Genomic DNA, 20,764 nt, shown 5'->3' with positions numbered 1-20,764 from the left:
GGGGGATTCTTCTCATTAACCTCTATTATGGGTTGTATGAATGATTCGATGGAATTTGTATGTTAGGATTTCGAATTGGATTATATGTCGGGTTTGGGGTTTTGGGGTTTATAGAACTTTGATTCAATTTAGGTTGTGAATGGTGATTGGTGATGAATAATGATGTTAAACATGATTAGAAGTATGTGTAAACGTGCAATTTATGTCGTATGTGTGGTTTATTTTTCTGAAATTCGTACTGGTATGATTTGAGAGTATTTGGGAGGTATAGAATGCTGTTTTCTGCAGGTTGGGGTTTCTGAAATCACCGGTTCGCGCCGCGTGCACAGGGTGGCGCTGCGAACAGGTGGGCTGAATGTCAGGATGTTTTGATACGCACAGGTCGCGCCGCGTACCTGTGTTGGCGCCGCGAAGGCGTAACTTTTTCCTCGCTTCGCGCCGCGCGTAGGTGTTGGCGCCGCGAAGGCGTAACTTTTTCCTCGCTTCGTGCCGCGTGTGGATGTTGGCGCCGCGTGCTGTGCTGTTTGGGATTTTTGTTAAAGTTTAACGATGTATAACTTTTTAACTGTTAGTCTGTTTGATGTGCCGTTTCGAACATAGTGAGGCTAATTCAGTGATATATGCAATAAAATAGTGTTTGAGTTGTGATTCGAATTTAATTTAAACACTTGATTTAATTGGTTGTGGTGGTTTATATTGTTATTGCATTGGTTGATGATTATGATTGTTAAGTTGTTTGGTGTTGATGATTAGCATGCGGTATGTGATGCATGCATTTCATAATCATGTTGTAGGCTGTATCCCTTATGGTGGTGGGACAGCGGTAGCTAATTTCCATTGTGTGGAATTGGTGAGAGAAGTAGCCGAATCTTTATGGTGGGGGATCGGTGAGATGGGTTATCCCATGTTTGGTACCACATGCATTTAGTTGCATTGCATTAGGTTGTTGTGTATAATTGTAACATGAATGGAAGTTGTCCAATGTTATAATTTGTGTGTATTTTGGTATGAATGTTGCTATATTATCTGAATATAATTGATTTGGGTGAATAATGTATGGATGAAGTTGTATTGTTTATATACCCATAACATTTGTTAATGCGAATGAAACTCACCCTTACTGTTGTTATTTTTCAGATTGAGGAGTAGCTTGTGTACTTGGTGAGGATTAGCTCGTCAAGTAGTTCGTTAGAGTCAGTTGGGTCTGTGTCATGCTCTGGTCGTGTAACACCGGGAACGTTATTTTAGAATTGGCTGATAAACTTCTGTTTTGTTTATGGTTTATGGTTGAATTATGAGTCTTCGACTCCAGATGTTTGATTATTCAGTTGTTAAGAATATTCCGCTGTGTTAACATGCTACCTGAATAATTTTTGGTTTATCGTTCCTTTATGGCATGACATTGAATATTGTTTATTTTGTTGGCGTTGTAATACTCTTCTTCATGTTTTACTCTGATTTTAATGTTAATTTCCGCGGGGTTTAGAAGGGTGTTACACTTTCTAAAGAGGTCCTATAGCAGCGCTTTCTTAAAGAGCTTTCTAATGTTCACCTCTAGCAGCGCTTTTTAGAAGCGCTTTCTAAAGTTATCAAAAGACAACACTTTTTTCCCGTGTTTTTTAACGATTTTTTTAACAGCTTATAGCAGCGCTTTTTGATAAAAGTGTTGTCAAAAGTGATTTTTGGCGTAGTGTTTGCAGAGACCTTTTGTTCCATCTCTTGTCCATTGCAATTTGAGTAGGCTTCAGCAGCCTCAGAAAATAGAGGAAAGATGCAGTAACAGTTGCATTCCTCCATATCTGTAATTGCTATAACTCCTCAATATTGCAAGTTCCAACTCCACTACTTATGTTTTGAATTGATTTAAACATTACAGTAAGTTGTTCCTTATTATCCATATGCTTTAGAGTAACAATCTTCCTTTCAACAAAACTCTTGATTAATCGGATATTAAGATTCTTGTTCCGGCCATGTTGAATTATATATCTAATAATATTCAGATTAGCACAGTGTAATGTCAAGAAATTATGTTTGACATTGAAATCCTTCAACACCTGTTTTATCAGTTTAGAGAAACTTCCTCTTGTTTCCCTAAATTCAGCTTCAGCATTTAACCTAGAAACACATGCTTGCTTCTCATTGATCCAGAAAAACAGACTATTTCTCAAGGCAAAACATTCATCAACTTTAGATACTTGCTTATTGAACTCAGTGATATCCCCTTTATTTGGTTGTTTTAAAGTCAGTTCCTTGGATTATTCTGTCTTCTCTTCAATAGAGATACATTTGCTGGATTGAGAATCTACTGATTCAGTGCTTGTGAATTCGCATATTTCATCTCTCACTTCTTCATCAGTCTACACATGAGATGTTCCAACATTGTTTGTATCATCTGTCTTTTCTTCAGAGACTGAGCCATCAAGGACTGCACTTAGAAGTTCCATTGCAATTTTATGTTTAGAGTAAAACATTCTATAAGCTCTGCTTCGTGTAGCATATCCTAGAAATATTCCTTCATCTCTTAGGGAATCTTTGTTAGTTAGGATATAACACTTATTTCCAAAGACATGAAAATGTTTGATTGTTGGCTTCTTTCCTTTCCATAACCCATAAGGAGTATTAAAGTTCCTCCTCTCAAGGTCACCCTGTTATGTGTAGCAGGGAAAAATTAAGATCAAAGCCATTGATTGAATTGACTCACTATTTTAGTGAAAGTCGCCACCGTGTTTTATTGTTTCCAATGGAAAATGGAAAAGAGCGAAATAAACCCAAAGAATTTTTTTAAATCAAAACTAATAAAAAGTAGAGATTTTAGGTATGGGGGTTGATTATGCAAGGGGAGGGTGTTAGCATTCCTCACATCTGTGGTACTCCACAGGAACCTTTTTGTAAATCTGTGTTAAAAAGAGTTGTGTACAAAAGAGATTTTTGTTTGGTTTTAAAATATTCTCGAGAAGACATAACGTCTTGTACCTACATACCTCCTTAGTGCAATGAAGAAGTCAGAGCAAATGTAGTTCCACTCAAAAGGGAAACAAAATATTTTGATTAAAATTGAATAAACACTTCATCATAATAGGAGAGGAAACTCATCCAATCATCCTTGAACAGGAGAACAAATTGTTTCTTAGCATTACAAATGAAAGAAGGTGTCCAACTTGGATAAATCAACAAGTATGCCACTAAATCTTTCAAGTGGAAAAGGATCCATTATATCAATCAATATCAAGACTTTGGGGAATTACATCTCCACCATAACAATTACTCATGTTTAAACTTTGAAAGAAAAGTCACTAAGGACAAAAGGTTTTTAAAGAAAGATTTTAAAAGAGTTTGCAAACATAAGAAGGTTTTGAAAAAGGGAGAAGATTTTGAAAATTTAAGAAGATGGGAGGAGATGAAGGGACTATCCTAAAGCATAAAATAAAATCTAAGGACAAGAACAATCTAACTAATAAGAAGCCAACACTTGACATAAAGAAGTCAATGTAGATTTCCCATCCTTTGGATTTACAAACCAAGCAAGCACAATACCAAGTACCAGATGAAAATAAGCTCCATATGAACATAACATCTCCATATGTATAACTTGCATAAGGTCTTGGAAATGCACTATAAGAACTTGAGACAAAAATTGGGCAGAGTAACAGCTATATATAGGAGAATTTCCCGTCACAATGCCTTGGAATACATCTCAAGGACTTTATACAAAATATGGAACTCAAATAACCTGCACACAAAGAAAACAACCCAATGCCTTGGAGTAAACTCCAAGGAATTCCAGAATATCAACATAATACAACCAAAGTATCAAGGTCTCAGTCCAATAGTCCATCCTCCAAGCTCAACATCAATTAAGAATCATGTTTTAGCAAAATTAATGCCAATCACAAAACCATGGAACTAACATGTATAAATTTGTTTTAAGTTTTCTTTATGGTAAGTTTTTCGACGCTAATGGTGAATTTAAAAATGGTGCAAAGACGATCCAAAAAAGTACAGGCAAGAAAAGTAACTTCGACAATAATTTAAATGGAACAAAAATAAAGTTAATGTAAGTAAATCGACATTGAATAAAAGATGGTGTTTCATATGTACATATTCTCAGAAAACTATTTCTTAACAACACTTAGATACTTTGAGTGATTTCAAGTATGGTAAAATATTGAACACACTAAATTCTATTGCTAAATATCATATTTATACTATTTCGACAGTAACGATAACGAATGGTCTTTTCTCCAAAGAATGACACGTTCTCGCTTGCATGCGCTTCGCCTTTCACGTGTTTCCACGTGTCCTCTTAAGGAACAAATAAGACAAAAATACGGTTATCAACTTTATTTCAAATCAATCTTCGTCGAAATAATCTTCGAATCATTTTGCAAAACCTTCTAAGTCCTAGTATAGCATTACTTCGCCAGTACAAAAACCTCTTCTCCAGGTTCTAGTTGAAACTTCATCCAACTTTGGGAAACATATTCAACAAATATGGATTTTCTAGACGTTTGTCCAACCTTTCCTCTAGCACATGGTCTATTCCATGACTTTTAATCCTCGTAAACGGGTTCCCTTCAATAGGTATGTCGGTAAGATCACAAGCACTGACTGCTTGGCAAAAACTAACGCACAACCAATTCGGATGAGGGTGATTACCGTGTTTGTCATGTTGAGATAACAAGTCATTAAAGTCTCCAACGATACACCACGGGACGTGACATATCCCGAATGTCACGCATCATATCCCAAGCTTGTCGCATTCTTCCTCTCTCAGGGTAACCATAAGAACAAGTTAATCTCCACTCCTCTTTCGTATCATCTTGAACCGAATATTAACAAAGTTTTTTGAGAAATTTATGACACTACATCGGACTTTATTCTTCTACAAAACTGCTGAGCCTCCACTCCTTCCTTCAACATCAACAAGTTACACAAGATTCGAACTTCATCATTACTCTAATATGCTGCAACTTTTGGGTTTTAGCTAACCTCTTCGATAGGAACATGATGTATGGATGATGTTGTTGAGCTAAATTACGCAAGTTAGAAATTGCTCTCTGGTTGCTCAATCCCAAACAATTCCAGTTTAGTATTTTCATTAGTCCAGACAGTCCTGACTGCCAGGACTTACCATAAAAAATACTGAATTGTAAGATTGTTATCCATTTCTTTTCTTTTAACATTCTACCTTCTTCTTATCAAATTTACTTTTAAAAAATTTAAGTTTTCAGTCAAAAACAACATGCAGTTGAGTTAAGATTTAGTCAATGGCCGAAAAAACAATTGAGATTATAAATATTCAATTGCTGCTTAGAACACGATAAAATTAAAATGAGTTTATAAAGACCGACTCTCTTTATTCTACAAGGATGAGTCAAATTCAATATAAATAAAATAAGAGTAAAAAATAATAATTAAAAAGTAGCAAAAGTACAATTTCTCTTAATTGAATCTTTAAAAAAATTGTGCAATTCATTTGATTAATTCAAAGTCTACCCTTACCTTCAAATATGGATCTTATTGATGTTAAATCGATAGATTTGTTATTTATTATTGTTGAAAAAGACAAACAAACCTGACAATATTACTTGTTGCTATATAATAAGAAAATCCAAATGATACATATTTATTCACAATTGTTTTATAGTTATTCCTACAAAGCCTTATTAGATATCCATCTATTATACATGTCAAGGCATTCTTTAGGCTGAAACTCTGGAGCTGTGTGTCCTCCACCCTGAAATTTTTTTCAATTAATAATTGAATAAAGAAACTAGTTGATTCTTAATTCACGATAAAGGAATTGAACGGATAAACAAGTTAATTAAATGTTTACAGCACAAACACTTATGTAAAATAAAGTATAATAACCACAATAAAAGAGTGCTTAATGTTAAATTTTTAAGCAACTCGAGTGAAATCAATAAACAATTTTGTATAAGCATGTCTCATAATCTCAAGCGTTGAAGAGAAAAAAAATCTTGTTTTGGTAGTCTTAGGTTTTTCTATCGAGCAGACGACGACGAATAAGCCGCAATTCAGCGACAAAGTTGGAATATGTCGGGCGACAACCGATGGTTGTCAGTGGTTGGGTCTCCAATTGAGTCGGCTCGATTTGCAGGTCAGACCATTGATTGGTCGTGTTTTGGTCCAAAATTGGATATATAGGTTTTCAACAATTAGAAAATTTGATTCTCTTAACACTTTAATTAGTGAGAAAAAAATAGAGAAGACGTGGTAATCATAGTAAGAGAAACTTACAAAATATTGCAGCTTTGATGTGGGCCAAACTTGAATCATTGTAAGTTGACTCACAAAATATTGTATCTTGAACAAAAACTATACTCATTCTAAATGGTAAAGAAACAAACTGATAGTGGAACAATTGATAAAATTTTACAAGATCACTAATGACTTGGAGAATATTAAGGTGAATATTTGATGATGAAGTCAAGGTTCTACTCTTGTTAAGATCATTACTCATATCTTTTGAGAATCTTAAGGATGCCCTTATTTATGAAAGTAAGGGTAATGTCACCATAGATGAAGCCCAATGACTGTGAGATCCAAGGAATTTTTAAAGATAAATGTTTTGAAGGTTGGCGAAATTAGTCAAGGCTTAAATGTCTCAAGTGGAGAGAATAAGAGTAGAAGGACGTTTTGTCATACCCCGATTATTTGCATTCCTACCACTAATCAAGATCATAATCTTGAGTTTGACTTGTAGCTTTGTGCTCATCTTGCCTTTAGGGGAATCACCAAGAACCCATGTTTGTTTAACTTGTGAATACTTCTTTACTATGTTATACTAAAAAAAATACAAAAATATATCTCTTTCTTTCAAGTTTTGTTGATGATACGTGATTGCACCAAGTGCATCCACACCCTCTCCTAAAGTTAGGGTTTTGAGGATCGACCCTCAATTAGTTGGTCATTCATGGAAGTTAAATGACTTAGACTTCAAAATAATTATCCTCGTCATCAAATGTCATGTTTTAATAATCTCTTAACTTCACTTGATCAAGTTCATCTTAAGATCATGTGGCTTGATTCATCAAGAAACTCCATAGGTTCATCTATTTATTTTCATGCCTTCTTCAACAAGTTTCATCAAGCTATGAGCCTCGCAATCAAGTTTGCTTCAAGAAAATATCATTTCAAGTCCTTATATACATCCTCATGTCTTATAATGCAAGGAAAGTTCAAGATAGTCAAAGTTGATTAAAGAAGTTTGACCTAATTTAACAAGTCGTTGATTCTATGATCACAATGGCATAACTCACTCAATTTTCAACATTTTTTAGTGATTCTTTTTTCAAATTATTCTTCTTGACACCATCAACAACTTCTCTTTACAAGTAAAGAGGAAAATTTGTGAAGAAAGTCATCAAAAGTGAGAAGACATCATAGGTCCTACTTTGAAAGTTCAATAAATTGTGTGTCCATTTCAAAAAATTATAACTTGCTCATTTTTTTAATCATTTTGAGCCCACTCTTTTTGCATTGTAATCTTGAATGAGTCTACTTCAAGTCATCTTTCAAGATCAATAACCAATTTTGAGGGGAAAGTCAACAAAGAATGGAAAACATTATAGGTCATCTTGTGGACATAGTGAAATTTCAAATATGGCATGCCTATCTTCAAAAGTGCATCACTCCTTCATTTTTTTACAATTTATGGGAAATTATTTTTGCCAAATGTTCATCTGGAATAGAAGAACATTTCATCTTCAAAGGTCCAAGCCAAATTCATGCTTTAAGGAACTCAAAAATCTCATGCCCTTTGTGCACAAAACCTGGTCATGACATGTTTGTTTCAAGGCCTAACCTAGTTTTTCAGGTTTTATCCATTTGATTCCATTCTTTTTGCATTGTGTTTAGTGTAACGAGGAGAGTATTTGGTTCAAAGAAAATCACAAGATGCACGAGCCAATTTCAAATGGCCTTGGTGTGAAAATATGAATACCTTAATTGTTATACCAACCTTAATTGTTATGCTTTGCGGTTGAAGGGTTACAGAACTCATAATTAAATACCTTAAAGGGACATTCAAAATTAAGGAGATTCAAAGATGTATGAAGGCAGTGAATTATTCACTAATTGAAAAACCCATGTTTTTGGACATGTGAGAATACCAAAGAAATGTAAGGTGGTTAAATGCATGTGCCTATATTAAGATTCAAACATTTATTGGAATTTATAAAGTTCATTGAATAATGATTCAAGCTTTAGAAAGAGTGTCAAGGTGGGTGATGATTAAATTGATAACACCGTCAATTTTTAGTTAATGTGGAGAATTATAGAAGTATGTTTCAATATTCCTGGTGATGAACAAAACAATCTTTTTTTCCCTATCAGGTTTTTCAAGCGAGCAGGCGGTTACGGTGGAGCCTTGGATTTGTGAACTTGTGGAAGTCAACTGGAGGAGGCTTATGGTCAGCAGTTTGGGGGACGATGGTTGGATCACAGGAGTTAAGATGAGTCGATTCATTTTTTTAGGTTTTTATAATAATGGGTCATGTTTTTGCATTGAATTGGATATATAGGGTTTCAACATTTATAAATATGGTTCTTTGTCGCTTTTGTTAGTATGAAAGAAAGAGAAAAGAGGTGGTAATCCTAATTAGAGAAACATAGAGAGGGAAGAGTATAAATTCTTAGGATTCATTGTTCTAAGAATTTGACAAACCTATAGAGATATTTAAGGTGATTGAGAAACACTTCTAAAAATCTTAATTTGTATGATTCATATATTGAGAGTTGGATATATTCAAAAACACTTGGTTAGAAAATAAGATTAGTTGTTGGGAACTTGAAAGACTGTTTTCTTGTAATTCATCTAGTAATATCTTGTAATAAATTTTGAATTATAGTGAATCAGAGAGTTTATCTTTCCCTAGAATATATTGGTTTGATTAAAATTGATAAACAAATTTTGTGTGTTTTTTACCATCTAATCTAGTTCAGGGGTCAATTTTGACATCAAGTTGTTCTAGCCCCTTTTGTTCCCAGTTGCAGAGGATCGAACCGCGATCCTCCTTACCAAGTCATGCAAAAATCACTATTGGACCAACTAACAATTGGTTGAGAATATTTATTTTTGTTGTCATTGTACTTTTTCCACACATTAATGTTTCATGAGTGCTTAATATCGTATTTCACAATATATTCATAAACTAGTCAAGTAAAACATGTGAATGTAAATTATAGTTGTAGAAATTTTGAGAAAATGAGACTTACCTTAACAGTTGCAAATGTCATCATATTAGAGTAAGTCCGTGTGTATCTAGACATGCAGAAAATCAAAACAAATATTAATTTAACATGTTCATAAATTCTGCATGGTTAATTATTATTTAAAATAAAGTTATAATTATATGAATACCCTGCAACTTGGTCATTTGTATACCACTGTCTCCAATCATCAATGATGGAATAATTTAAAGATCTTATCCATGCTTGTGTCGCCAAGAAAGGAACTAACAAGTCATGATCTCCACTGTTATTAGAAATATAGAAATTATCTTTCCATAAGAAATCATAAAATTACATAGTTCATCTTATGAAATATATGAGCATAGAGAAATACTACTGACCTGTAAATTAGTGAACGAATGCCTTTTCTACTGAGATTTACATGATAATCATAACTGTTTAATATATCCTTCTTATGAGGTATATTAAAGGTACAACGATGCCATTTTCCCATACTACCCTGTAACACATGCAACCAACCACTTATGTTATAATTACATAGCTAGTAGAGAGTTTCGTGAAATAGTGCACAAATGTGGGAAACTTTGTAAAATGTTATAAGGAGAAAACTTGTTTTTAGAACAAATAGATAGTCAACATAAGAAACAACTTTCATGTATATGTTTCAACTATATACCTTACGTATGTGTAATGCATTGCGAACACTCTCATCATTGGCCCAAACAGCGCAAAGGAAATATGGATAACTCTAAGGATGGAAAGAAAACAAAGTATTTTAAGATTTATACAAAAATATTATCGTTGCATTCCATAATAGAAAAGAAGCATTACTCGACAATTTAAGGGAGGCAATCTGAGATTTGAAGTGAGGAAGTTGGAGGGATATTTCTTGCTTAGAGATCTCCTTAGAATTTTTTCAGTATCATCACGCCACTCACATTGTGGGTCTAAAATATGAGCTGAATTAAGTCCTGATGTAGCCTCTTCAAATAATTCAATATCTCTAGAACATAAAATATTTCTGCTTTCTACATTTACATAATCGCCTTTACAATTTATTTGGAGTGACTGCATAATATTATAGATTAGTTAGTTAGCATATATTCCAGTGCTTCATAGATTTTCAATATGTATTAAGGAATTAAAATTCAATATTTAAAATTACATCGTATAGTTCATCGGATATGAGTCCCATTCCATGAGCAAAAGGAATTCTATAGTTACTTTCCTTTCTGGTTGCTACAGCATTTCCCAACAAGTATCCCTGAAAAAATAAGTTATCATAATTAATTTAGAAGTTATTGGATGATGTCATGATCAACTTGAAAGTTGCTATAATGTATTGTTTTGTTTCATATCATGCATAAATTGTTGAATTAAATTGGTCAAACAATTTGTGTCTCATATTCGTGTCTGTGTTAGTACTTTATAAATTTTCAATACTTATTTATATATTTTTTACATTATTAAAGTGTACGGTAAACACTTATGTTTTTTTAAATGGTGCATCCTAAATTAATAGGGTGATCCTTTAAGAAGCTAACCTGAAGATTAATCCAAGGTTGGACACCTTTTTCATTTTCTGCAAACTTAGAAATTTATGAATAACTTCACTATAAATTTCAATGTACAATAAATGAATAACAACATAATGGTATTTTAATGCATAATTGAGCATGACTTTTATACCTTGTATAATTTCTTGAACAATTCCTGGAATAGGGATGCCAGAGTATGAATCACCGCCAATGTAAATTTCATTTGATTTGAATTTTGGATGATCAACTAACCACTACAAATATTTATAACATAACTTTCGCTCTTATTTGACTAATTATAATAAATAAATTTCAAAAACAAAAAAAAAATGATTATTGTGAAATGAGAACAATCAAAATTGTTTGAATATATACCTTTCTGAAAAATTGATGAGTTTGATGAACTAATATAGAGTCACTTCGTTGTGAACCAGAATTTGTTGTGGCATATGTAAAGCCTGTGAAAACAGGTAAATCTACGAATATAATGCTACTTACCTATACATGAAAAATTATTTTAAAAATCAATATTTAAATGTTTAAGTAAAATGATTAGATGAAATAGATACAATAAAGCCAAAAATATTAAAATTAGCCAACACAAAAGAATTAAACCCTAACCTTTGTCCATGAATGTGGCTTCAATATCAGGTTAGGCAAACTCCCGTTATATTCCTCCTTTTTAAATTCAAGTGGACCTAAAATGCAACATCTCAAGTTTAATTTATTCTGCATAATTATTTTATTTTGTTTAATCACTACTAAAAAATTCGCTTTTAGTGACCGAGTTAGAGACCGAAAAAATTTTAAAATCGGTCACTAACACAGTTTGCGACCGATTTAGTGATCATTACTTTTCGGTTGAAAAGGTATTAGTCGCTAAGCTTTTGCGACGACTTTAGTGACCAAAATTTAGCGACCAAAATTGTGACCAAATTTAGAAACCGATTCTAGTGTTCTTTTTCGTAAAATAAAATTAAAAGTCATGATACCCTAAGAATCAAACTTGTGACCTTTGCGTATTTGAATAAGGAGTTGTCACTACACCATTTAACATCGAGTATTATATTTTATATGAATATATTATATGTTAAAACAATAAAAAAGATAAAAATTGTAGTAAAAATTAAAAATTGAAAGATAATTAAAATCTTAAAAAAATGAAGAAAAAAATAATAACATAATAAAGAGGATTAAAAATAGAAAAAGAAAACAAAAAATAGTGACCGAAATTTCGGTCTCTATTATATATATATATATATATATATATATATATATATATATATATATATATATATATATATATATATATATATATATATATATATATAAATTAAATTGTATATAAAAATAAATTTTCGTGACCGAATAGGCGGTCACAAAATTTTGGTCTTTAAATCGATGGCTGATTTATTTTAGTGACCTCACAAAATAAGTACGTCTTATAAAGAATCTAAAAAAATAAGGTGGACATAATTTAAGGTGTAAGCCTAAAATTTAGATATATTCTATAAAAGAATTAGTGTGGAACATGGCGTGCCCACGAGCACTGTACCATTAAACCTAAAAATTACAAAATTTTATGTTAATCTCTACGCTTCCAAAAACTTCCAAAAAAATAGAGCAGAGTGAAGAAATATATTAGAGAGTTCGAATTTAAAACTTGACCTATTTCACGAAATAGTGTTGAGACCTGTTTGGCACCTTCATAATATTCCATAATGTTTTTCCTCCAAACGTTCAAGGATGATTTTGATATTTTATATAAGTTTTTTCTTATTTCTCTCAAATGTCATCTCACTAACACCTTTTATTATATTTTATATAAATTATATATTTATTTAGAATGAAAAAATATTTAATGCTTTTAAATCCTCTTCTCATTCACTCTACCAACCACCATTTCACTAACCCAATTGATTACATTTCACTCAAGTTAGGTTTAACATAAACTTCAAAAACTTATTGTAAGATTATCAAAAGCAAAGTTGCAATTACCAATTTCAAAGACAAGACCAGACAAAGCAGAGCAACCAGGTCCACCAGTTAGCCAAAGCATGAGAGGATCTTCCTTTGGATTATTCTCTGATTCAATGAAATAATAAAACACTTGCACATCCTCTTCTTCTCCCACTCCCACATACCTTATTAACAAATATCAATATGAAATATTTATTTTAATACCATATATAGCTTAATAAATAAATAAACATGAAAAGCATGAAGTATATAGCTAAGTTAGTAAAACTGACCCGGTTTCAAGCAGAAAAGGAAGGGGACCATTGAATCCAGGAAGAAACTTTACTATAGAGCCACATGTTGCAACTTGAAAGGACAAATACGATAATAAAAGAAGAACAAAAAAAAGTTCCTTCCCGTAACATGAACTAAACCTTGCCATTTTTAGTCGATGATGTCAAGTGGATCCTGTTGTAGAATATGTGTGGTATTAAAGGTCAACAAATACAGTGTAGCATAGAATGGAGCACCGTGTTAGGTGTCTAGAAGATAACTTTTTATATTCATTTCAATTATATATAATATATCAGTACATTGCACATGCTCAGGAATTTAATAATGGTAGGCAAAGCCCGTGCTTTCCCACGGGTTTGTTTTAAATATTATTATTATAATTATAATTTATAATATTTAAAATAGTATGTATATTTGATTTAATTAATAAATAAATTATTAAGTTTATTATAGATGAAATTAATAATTTAAATAATAAAATTTCTATTTTATATTAAATAATTTTAGAGTTACTTGCTACAAATATTTACTACGTGTTTTTTTTTATATTAAATGTGAATTATTTATCTTTTATTAAATTTTGATAGATCATATAGATCATTTGATTATGTAAATTGTAGCTTAAGTTTCAAGTTTATTAATCAAGATTTGAGAGATATAAAAAAAAATATTTTATTATTTTTTATACATTGAATCTTGAAATCAAAATGTAAAATTAAAGTTAAAAGAATCAATCATGAATTCAATGACAAAGTTTTTTAAGTATATATTAGACTTTAATTAAAATTACATAATTATCTTAAAATTTATTTAAAAAAATGTCAACTAATAAATTAAATTAAATTAGTAATATATATTTATTCTATATAAGAATCTTTTTAAATGATTTGTTTATACACATAAGGCATGAAAAATTATTATTGATATATTATTCTTTTCATTAATATTTTATTGCATATTAAAGAAAATTAATATTATAAGAAGTTTTGCCTAGCTCTAAATTTCAAATTTATTAATGAAGATTTAAAAAATACAAAAAATGTATAATAGCTTAAATGCACTTTTAATTTATCTAAGTTAGCGCGTTTTTTATTTTCATCCTGTAAGTTGTTTTTTTAGTCTCTATATCTTACTTTTTGCTTGAGGTTTAGTCCCTAAAGTTAAAATTCGCAAGAAAATTTGCAGGTTTCCTGCGGATTTTTGTGCAAAATTTTCTACGTAATTTAATTTTAGGGACTAAAACAAACGCAAAAATGAAGTATAGGAATTCAGAAAAAAAAATAATTTACAGGGACGAAAATCAAGATCTCGCTAACTTTTAAGGACAAAAAAATATATTTAAGCCAACTTTTTTTTATGCATTGGATCTTGAAATCAAAATGTAGATTAAAGTTAAAAAATTCAATCATGAATTCATGAAAAAGTTTTTTAATGTATACATTAGATTTAAATTAAAATATAACAACTATTTTAACATTTATCTAAAAATTAAATTTTACTAATTAATTATTAATAAATATTTATTTTATATAAAAATCTGTTTAAGTGATTTGTGTATACAAATACAGCGTGAAGAAAATTAATGTGAAAAAATTATCATTCATATATTATGTCTTTTTTAATTTATATTTTATTGCATATTAAAGAAAATTAGTAAGAAATTTTATAACTCATTGAGACGGCCTTGATTATAATAAAGTATCACATTTTTTTATTTTATTAGATAAATATGAATGTATACATATATATACAAATTTAATCATATAAAATGACACATATCATTAAAACAAAATTTTTATAAGGATTTATTTGAATTTATGGTGGTAGTTCATTATCTCAAACTTATATAGTGATATAGTGAAGTGAAGTGATATCACTCCATCCTAATTGTTTCTTTTTACACAACATTATTGACCTAAGTTTTCTTACATCTAGGAACATGTAGAAGAGTCTCTTGTGTAAACATACACCAAAATTAAAGAAAATTAAATGTTAAATTTGTAAATTTAACTTGAATTTTAAACTGTTGTGATTACAGTTATTGTAGTAAAGTAGATATAAATGTTCTTAAATAACTAAACCATTTTTTTGGATAGTGGATACAAATTATACAATCATTGTTTCCAAACATTTTAATAATTAAATCAAATTATAGCTAATATAGAACCAAAACTCAATTAGCTGAATTGTGGTTAATTAATCAAATATATGATATTTACGTCAAGATTGATTAAAAAAATTTAAAAAAAAAAATGAAATTGGACCGAATTGATTATAACAAAAATTTAAAGGTTTAATTACAACTTTGGTCCTCCTATTTTTGTCTTTTTTTCCGATTTTGATTTTCAATTTTTAAAAATACGATTTTGGTTTCCTTTTTAAAATTTATTTTTTAAAAGAGACAAAAATATGAATTTATTTTGCAGGAAAAACAAAATAGGAGGAAAAAAATTACACAAAAATTTTAAAAAAAACTAAAATAGTAATTTTTAAAATAGAGAGATCAAAATAAAAAAAAAAGACAAAATAGAAGATTAAAATTATAATTAAGCTAAATTTAAAAGAACATGCCACCAACAAAAAAAGATTAAAAGAACTAAACCAAATTACTTTTGAATATTTTTACTTTTGATTAATTTTTTGAAATTCAATTTGAACAATAGGACATCTAATAATATTTAGTTTTAAATGATTATTAATTTTTAAATATAAAAACATAAAAAATTAAAATAATAGTTTTTACATTTGTAAGAAAATAGAAATTAACAAGCACACAAAAATGAATGAAGAAACTAAAAGCACATAATTCAACATAAAAGTTATTTTATAAAATTATCTCTCATGGATTCAACTAATACTGCTCTTTTGACTCTTTGCATAATAGATTTTAAAGGAGTCATTTGGTGAGATAAACCAATATCAAGAATTTATATAATACATCATCTTCAAATTTATCATTCATGTTATCATGTTTAATTATTTGATTTCTGCCACGAGTTCCATGCGGCACGAGTCCTGAGATTAATTATTTTGCATTATCTTTCTTTTCATCTACTTGTGCAAAGTGTGCATTTTTTCTCCAAATTTGTTATAATCTTTTTATGAGTTCTTCTTAAATCTCATTTTGTCAGATAACTAACCATCTCAAAACATCGGATTTATCCTTATAAAATCGACTTATAAGATGAGAGTGTCAATAAAAACTTTTTTTTAAGTTCTATCTCTTACCAATGTCAAATTGTTGTGAAATTGAGAGAATAATCAAACCACTTCAAAAGAATTATTCAGAGTTCAATCACACTAAGAAATTTGATGTGTGAGACAAGGAACTATGACCACCAAACAAATGACTTGAAGCACTAAAACATATAATAGTGAGAACACGGAAATTTGTTTACCAGTTTGATCAAATCAATCTACATCTGGGGGAGATGACAGCTTTCCAATTCACTATACTTCAAAAGTTGTTACAAGATATTTCAAATGAGTTACAAAAAAATAGTCTTCTAAATTCCCAAGAACAAACCCTATTTTCTACCCAAGTGTTTCCCAATCTCTCTAACTTCAATATAAGAATCACACAAACTCAAGGTGTTTAAAGTATTTACCAATCCCTTTGATAACCCCAAAAGCCTTCCAAATCATTAATATATAATGATAAGAATTCTACCCTTTACTTCTCACTAGAACTTCTATCTTATACAACTTGTGCCTAACTGTCATTTCTAACATTTCTCCTTTTTTTTATTTGTTTTCTAATTTTAATTCTAACTTTATTTCCATTTATCCAAAAATCATAATAATTGCATTTTTTATTATTTTAATTTAAATTTTCGCACTAATTAAATAAGCATTTTTTTAAATAGTCAATTTTCACTTTTATGCATTTTTTAGTTAAAAAATCACCAAAAATTATAAAATATTCAAAAAATCCAAAAAAAGAAGTTTTTAATTCTAATTTTCGTTTTTTTTCTTTTAATTTTTTTTAAAATATTAATTTTTAATTGTAATTCATTATTTTATGCATTTTATAGCTAAAAAAAATCAAAAATAAAATAATGCTTGTTGCTTAGCTTTTGGTCCAAGTCAATTGGCATTAAAGTTTATTTGATTTGATTCTCTCTAATTTTAGATAAAATCAAAACAAATAATTTTGTTATGTCAATAGTATTAATGTTAATTTATCTTTTCCTTTTTTTTTAACCTAACTTTACACTATAAATTGAGTCACTTTGTACACTTTTAAAAAAAAAACTAACAATTAGCAATTTCTCAATTCACTCTCTCACAACTAAACCCTTATTTTTTTTAACATCTTCAACCCCATTCTTCATTCCTAATTCCTACATACAAAACAATTCACCGAATTTCTTCAATATCTTTTGTTCTTCTTTTGCTTGGTTCCTGGCCAATGATTTCCTATGAGGCCTCCTCTTTCTTCTTTTTTTTTTTTTTAAAGAAAAAACCTTATCTAAATCTTTTTATCAAAACTAAAAATAAACCTTTTGTTTTCAAAACCTTTTGGCCAATGATTAACATACGAGTCCTCTGATGTATGTTTTTGGCTTTTGGCCATTGGCCAATGATGATACTTGAGGCCACCTTTTATCAAAATTCTTATGTTTTTGACATCCTCTTTATTTTTCGAAACACTTTCTTTCAACTCCTTTTTTAAAAACATTTCTCAAATACTTTATCTAGAATTACAATATTTTTGGCCAATGATGATACCTGAGGCTTGTTTTTTTAAAATCATTGCTTTGACCATTGTTGCTACATTTTAGTTTATATTTATGTTTTTACGATCATAATATTTTTTTAAAACCCTTGGGAATGTTTGCCCTTTTAGCCATCATCTAACTTTCTGAACCTTTCTTTATTTCTTGGGAAAATTGTAAATTACATGAGGCCAAACCCTTTTTATAATATTTTTTATTTTTATTGTAACTATTATCATTACTAACCCTTTTTTATTATAATTATTATTATTAGTAATATTTTTGTTAATTGCTTCTATTATTATTATTATTATTATTATTATTGTTATTATTATTATATTATTGTTATTATTACTATTATACTATTATTATTATATTATTGTTATTATTACTATTATACTATTATTATTATTATTATTATTATTATTATTATTATTATTGCTATTATTACTATTATATTATCACATATATATATAGAGAAGGGAACAGCTGTGCTGATACCCTCGCTAACATAGGATTAGATTTAACTGATACTACTCATTATCCTTCAATCACTCTTTTTTTAAGGGCCTATTTTGTAAAGAATAGGCTTGGTTGTCCTTTCTTTAGGTTCTCTACTGGTTGAGAGGGTTTTGGTATAGTCCCCCCTCTCTTTTTGTACCACTTTTCCATTTATTATATCTCAGCCTTATTTAATAAAAAAAATTATATTATTATTATTCTTATTCTTATTCTTATTCTTATCCTATTTTTGCAGGTACTTCCTTTCGCTAAAGAGGAGCGGTGCAGGAATATGGGTTTACCATTGTTAAGACATAAAGATTTTGCCTCTTCGAAAACCTCATTGGCATCCCATGGACCTCCAGCCACACCATATCAGATCAAATCTTGGTTTTTCTTTAATTCATTTTTCTAATTATTGGTTTATTGTTTTATTATTTAAATTTTCACTAAAATCTTAATTTTTTTTCTCAAACCATAAAATTCATGTTATTTTCATAAATAACTCTAAAAATCTTTTTTTATAAAATTAATTTTTTTATTTTCGTAAATAATTTGAATTAATTAGAATAATTAGTTAATATTTTTAATTAGGTTTATGATTTAAATTAGGTTTAGTTTTAAATTAATTTTAGGATCAATAGTTAAATAATTTAATTTAGGATTAATTAATTAATTAATTAAGTAAATTAGGTTAAATAATTAGGCTAATTAGGTTTATTTAGTCAATTAACTGTTTCGTTATTTTAATTTAGTGCAATTAGGCTTAGTGATTAACCTCAACTTCAAAAACCATAGATAACCCAAGAGGTAGGCGTTGTCCATTAACCTTTAAGATTTAGGTTTGTCCCTTTTGTAATTAAACATTGAATTTCTTCAAACGCGAGTTCTCTTCTCACCTCATTCTATGATTGTCGTATGTTTGTGCTAATTCCCAGCCTTGGGGTAAAACTTGTTTATTTATTTAATTCTTGCCTTTATTTAAATTTCTGCCTTTATTTAATTCTTTGCCTTTAAATTTAATTATTTATTTTTAAGTTTCGCTTTTTCTATTTATTTTAAATTCTAGAAAATGTATATAGGCTTGCAAGGTTTTTTTTTGTAATAGTTTAGTTTTATTTTTCTGCCTTTCTTTTCCACCTTTATTTTTCTGCCCACAGGTGTTTATTGTAATAGCGTAGGAACTTATATTCTCTGCCTTTAATTTATGTATAATATTAATTGTTGTGGTTAGTAATCCTAGGGAGTGCAAGCCTTGAATTAACATAGAATAACTAATTATAAGATAAATATTTGAATTGAACCACATGATTGTGCCACACACACACCTTTAGGGTAACCCCTCTTGTTGCCCGTTGCCTTATTATTTGCTGCCTTGTTGCCTTTTTATTATTATTATCGTAAAATAGTCAAGTCCCTCGATTCCGAGGATACCTAAAGCAAATGTTGTCCTCAGTTCATTCATTGCTAAGGTATCCTCGCCTGCTGCCTAAAAGATTAAATGACTATTATATCCTTCCCTTAGACTACCTGCCCTCTTTATGGCAGGGACAGTCTTATGGCGAACGATAACTCCGATGACCCTTTAAATCCGATAAAAGGACTTCCTACCCTCCTATGGTATGGATAGCCCTGAAAAGCTAAAAGAACAAATTTTAAAACTTAGGGTAGTTGCTAATAATTGCTTGCTCTAAATTCAAAATCTTTTCCCACTCTTTTTTTCAAAAATCAAATTCAAAAGACTACGCTTATTTACAAGCTAAAGTTCTTCTTCAAAGCTTTTCTTATTCACACACTACACTTCAAACATTTCAAACAATTCAAAAGTGAGTTAAGCAATTAAGAGCCCATGGATAACCATGGATACAAAGGGTGCTTTAAACCTTCCGTTTGTATAACTTACCCACCGAACTCAATCTCTTTCAAAAAGGTTTTTTTCTGTTCTTTTAGCCTTTCTTTAAATTGGATAAAATAAAAGTCGGTGGTGACTCTTGCTTACCGCGACATTTATTTAAAGTCAGTTCACCGTATTACAGAACTAGCGACTCTGCTGGGGATGCTTTCGAATTAAAAGAGGGGTTACCTTAAAGTTTAGGATCACTTAAATGTTTGCTTTGCTTGCTTTATTTTAAAGGTTGCTCGGGAATTAAATGAAGGACGAATCCTATACCCGGATTCAAGTACAATTGAGATAGGAGTGGCATAGTCATGGCGACCTCTTTCACATATGTGGGAGATGAGTCAATATGAAGTTCACGCTTGAGTCAGGACTCCATAGATATATGCACACCTTTCTCAAATGAGGGAGGTCTATGTATGTAACTGTGGGTGCGCCGGAGCTCAAGGACCTTTAGTTACCTTTAACCCATCTTGTCCTTTAGGACGTAGTGGGGGGTGTTAGCTGAAGATTTCGTTTTATGTTGTTCATCCTTCGAAGGAGTTGAGAATCGAAGGAAAGATGGTTACTGATGGCCATCCCTTAAAAAGTAAAAAAATGGCTACTGATGGTCATGCTTCGAAAAATAAAGACTTCTAAGT

At 30.1% G+C, this 20,764-nt stretch overlaps 1 protein-coding gene across 3 annotated transcripts; it reads right to left on the bottom strand.

Annotated features, from left to right (window-relative positions):
• Positions 1-5,500: 5,500 nt before the first annotated feature.
• On the bottom strand, positions 5,501-13,258 carry LOC131625906 (serine carboxypeptidase-like 11). Of its 3 annotated transcripts, none has more exons than XM_058896738.1 (13): positions 13,007-13,257; positions 12,753-12,898; positions 11,376-11,452; positions 11,130-11,252; positions 10,906-11,008; positions 10,761-10,798; positions 10,382-10,480; positions 10,048-10,284; positions 9,893-9,964; positions 9,597-9,715; positions 9,386-9,499; positions 9,241-9,286; positions 5,501-5,737 (listed from the first exon to the last, which is right to left on the bottom strand). In XM_058896738.1, exons 1-13 carry the CDS (start codon positions 13,153-13,155, stop codon positions 5,654-5,656), a joined length of 1,407 nt encoding a protein of 468 aa, XP_058752721.1. In that variant the 5' UTR covers positions 13,156-13,257; the 3' UTR covers positions 5,501-5,653. The 3 variants fall into 3 exon arrangements, 2 of the variants coding, with proteins under 2 accessions (XP_058752721.1, XP_058752722.1); XR_009290978.1 differs by having other exon boundaries at positions 5,646-5,737; positions 9,386-9,479; positions 13,007-13,258; XM_058896739.1 differs by lacking the exon at positions 13,007-13,257 and having other exon boundaries at positions 11,130-11,212; positions 12,753-12,824.
• Between the last annotated feature and the right edge of the window lie 7,506 nt (positions 13,259-20,764).

This window comes from Vicia villosa, unplaced genomic scaffold (genome assembly GCF_029867415.1).
Source record: "Vicia villosa cultivar HV-30 ecotype Madison, WI unplaced genomic scaffold, Vvil1.0 ctg.000250F_1_1, whole genome shotgun sequence".
NCBI lineage: Eukaryota > Viridiplantae > Streptophyta > Magnoliopsida > Fabales > Fabaceae > Vicia > Vicia villosa.
The sequence above is the reverse complement of the archived record's forward strand: the minus strand, read 5'-3'. Positions and strand labels throughout refer to the sequence as shown.

What these genes read in the sequence shown, in the direction of transcription:
- LOC131625906 (XM_058896738.1), bottom strand. Translation starts at nt 13,155, where the DNA reads ATGGCAAGGTTTAGTTCATGTTACGGGAAGGAACTTTTTTTTGTTCTT. An exon ending in CTCATCAATTTTTCAGAAAG is followed by an intron (nt 11,009 to 11,129) that starts GTATATATTCAA and finishes AAATATTTGTAG; the next exon opens with TGGTTAGTTGATCATCCAAA. An exon ending in TATCCGATGAACTATACGAT is followed by an intron (nt 10,285 to 10,381) that starts GTAATTTTAAAT and finishes AATATTATGCAG; the next exon opens with TCACTCCAAATAAATTGTAA.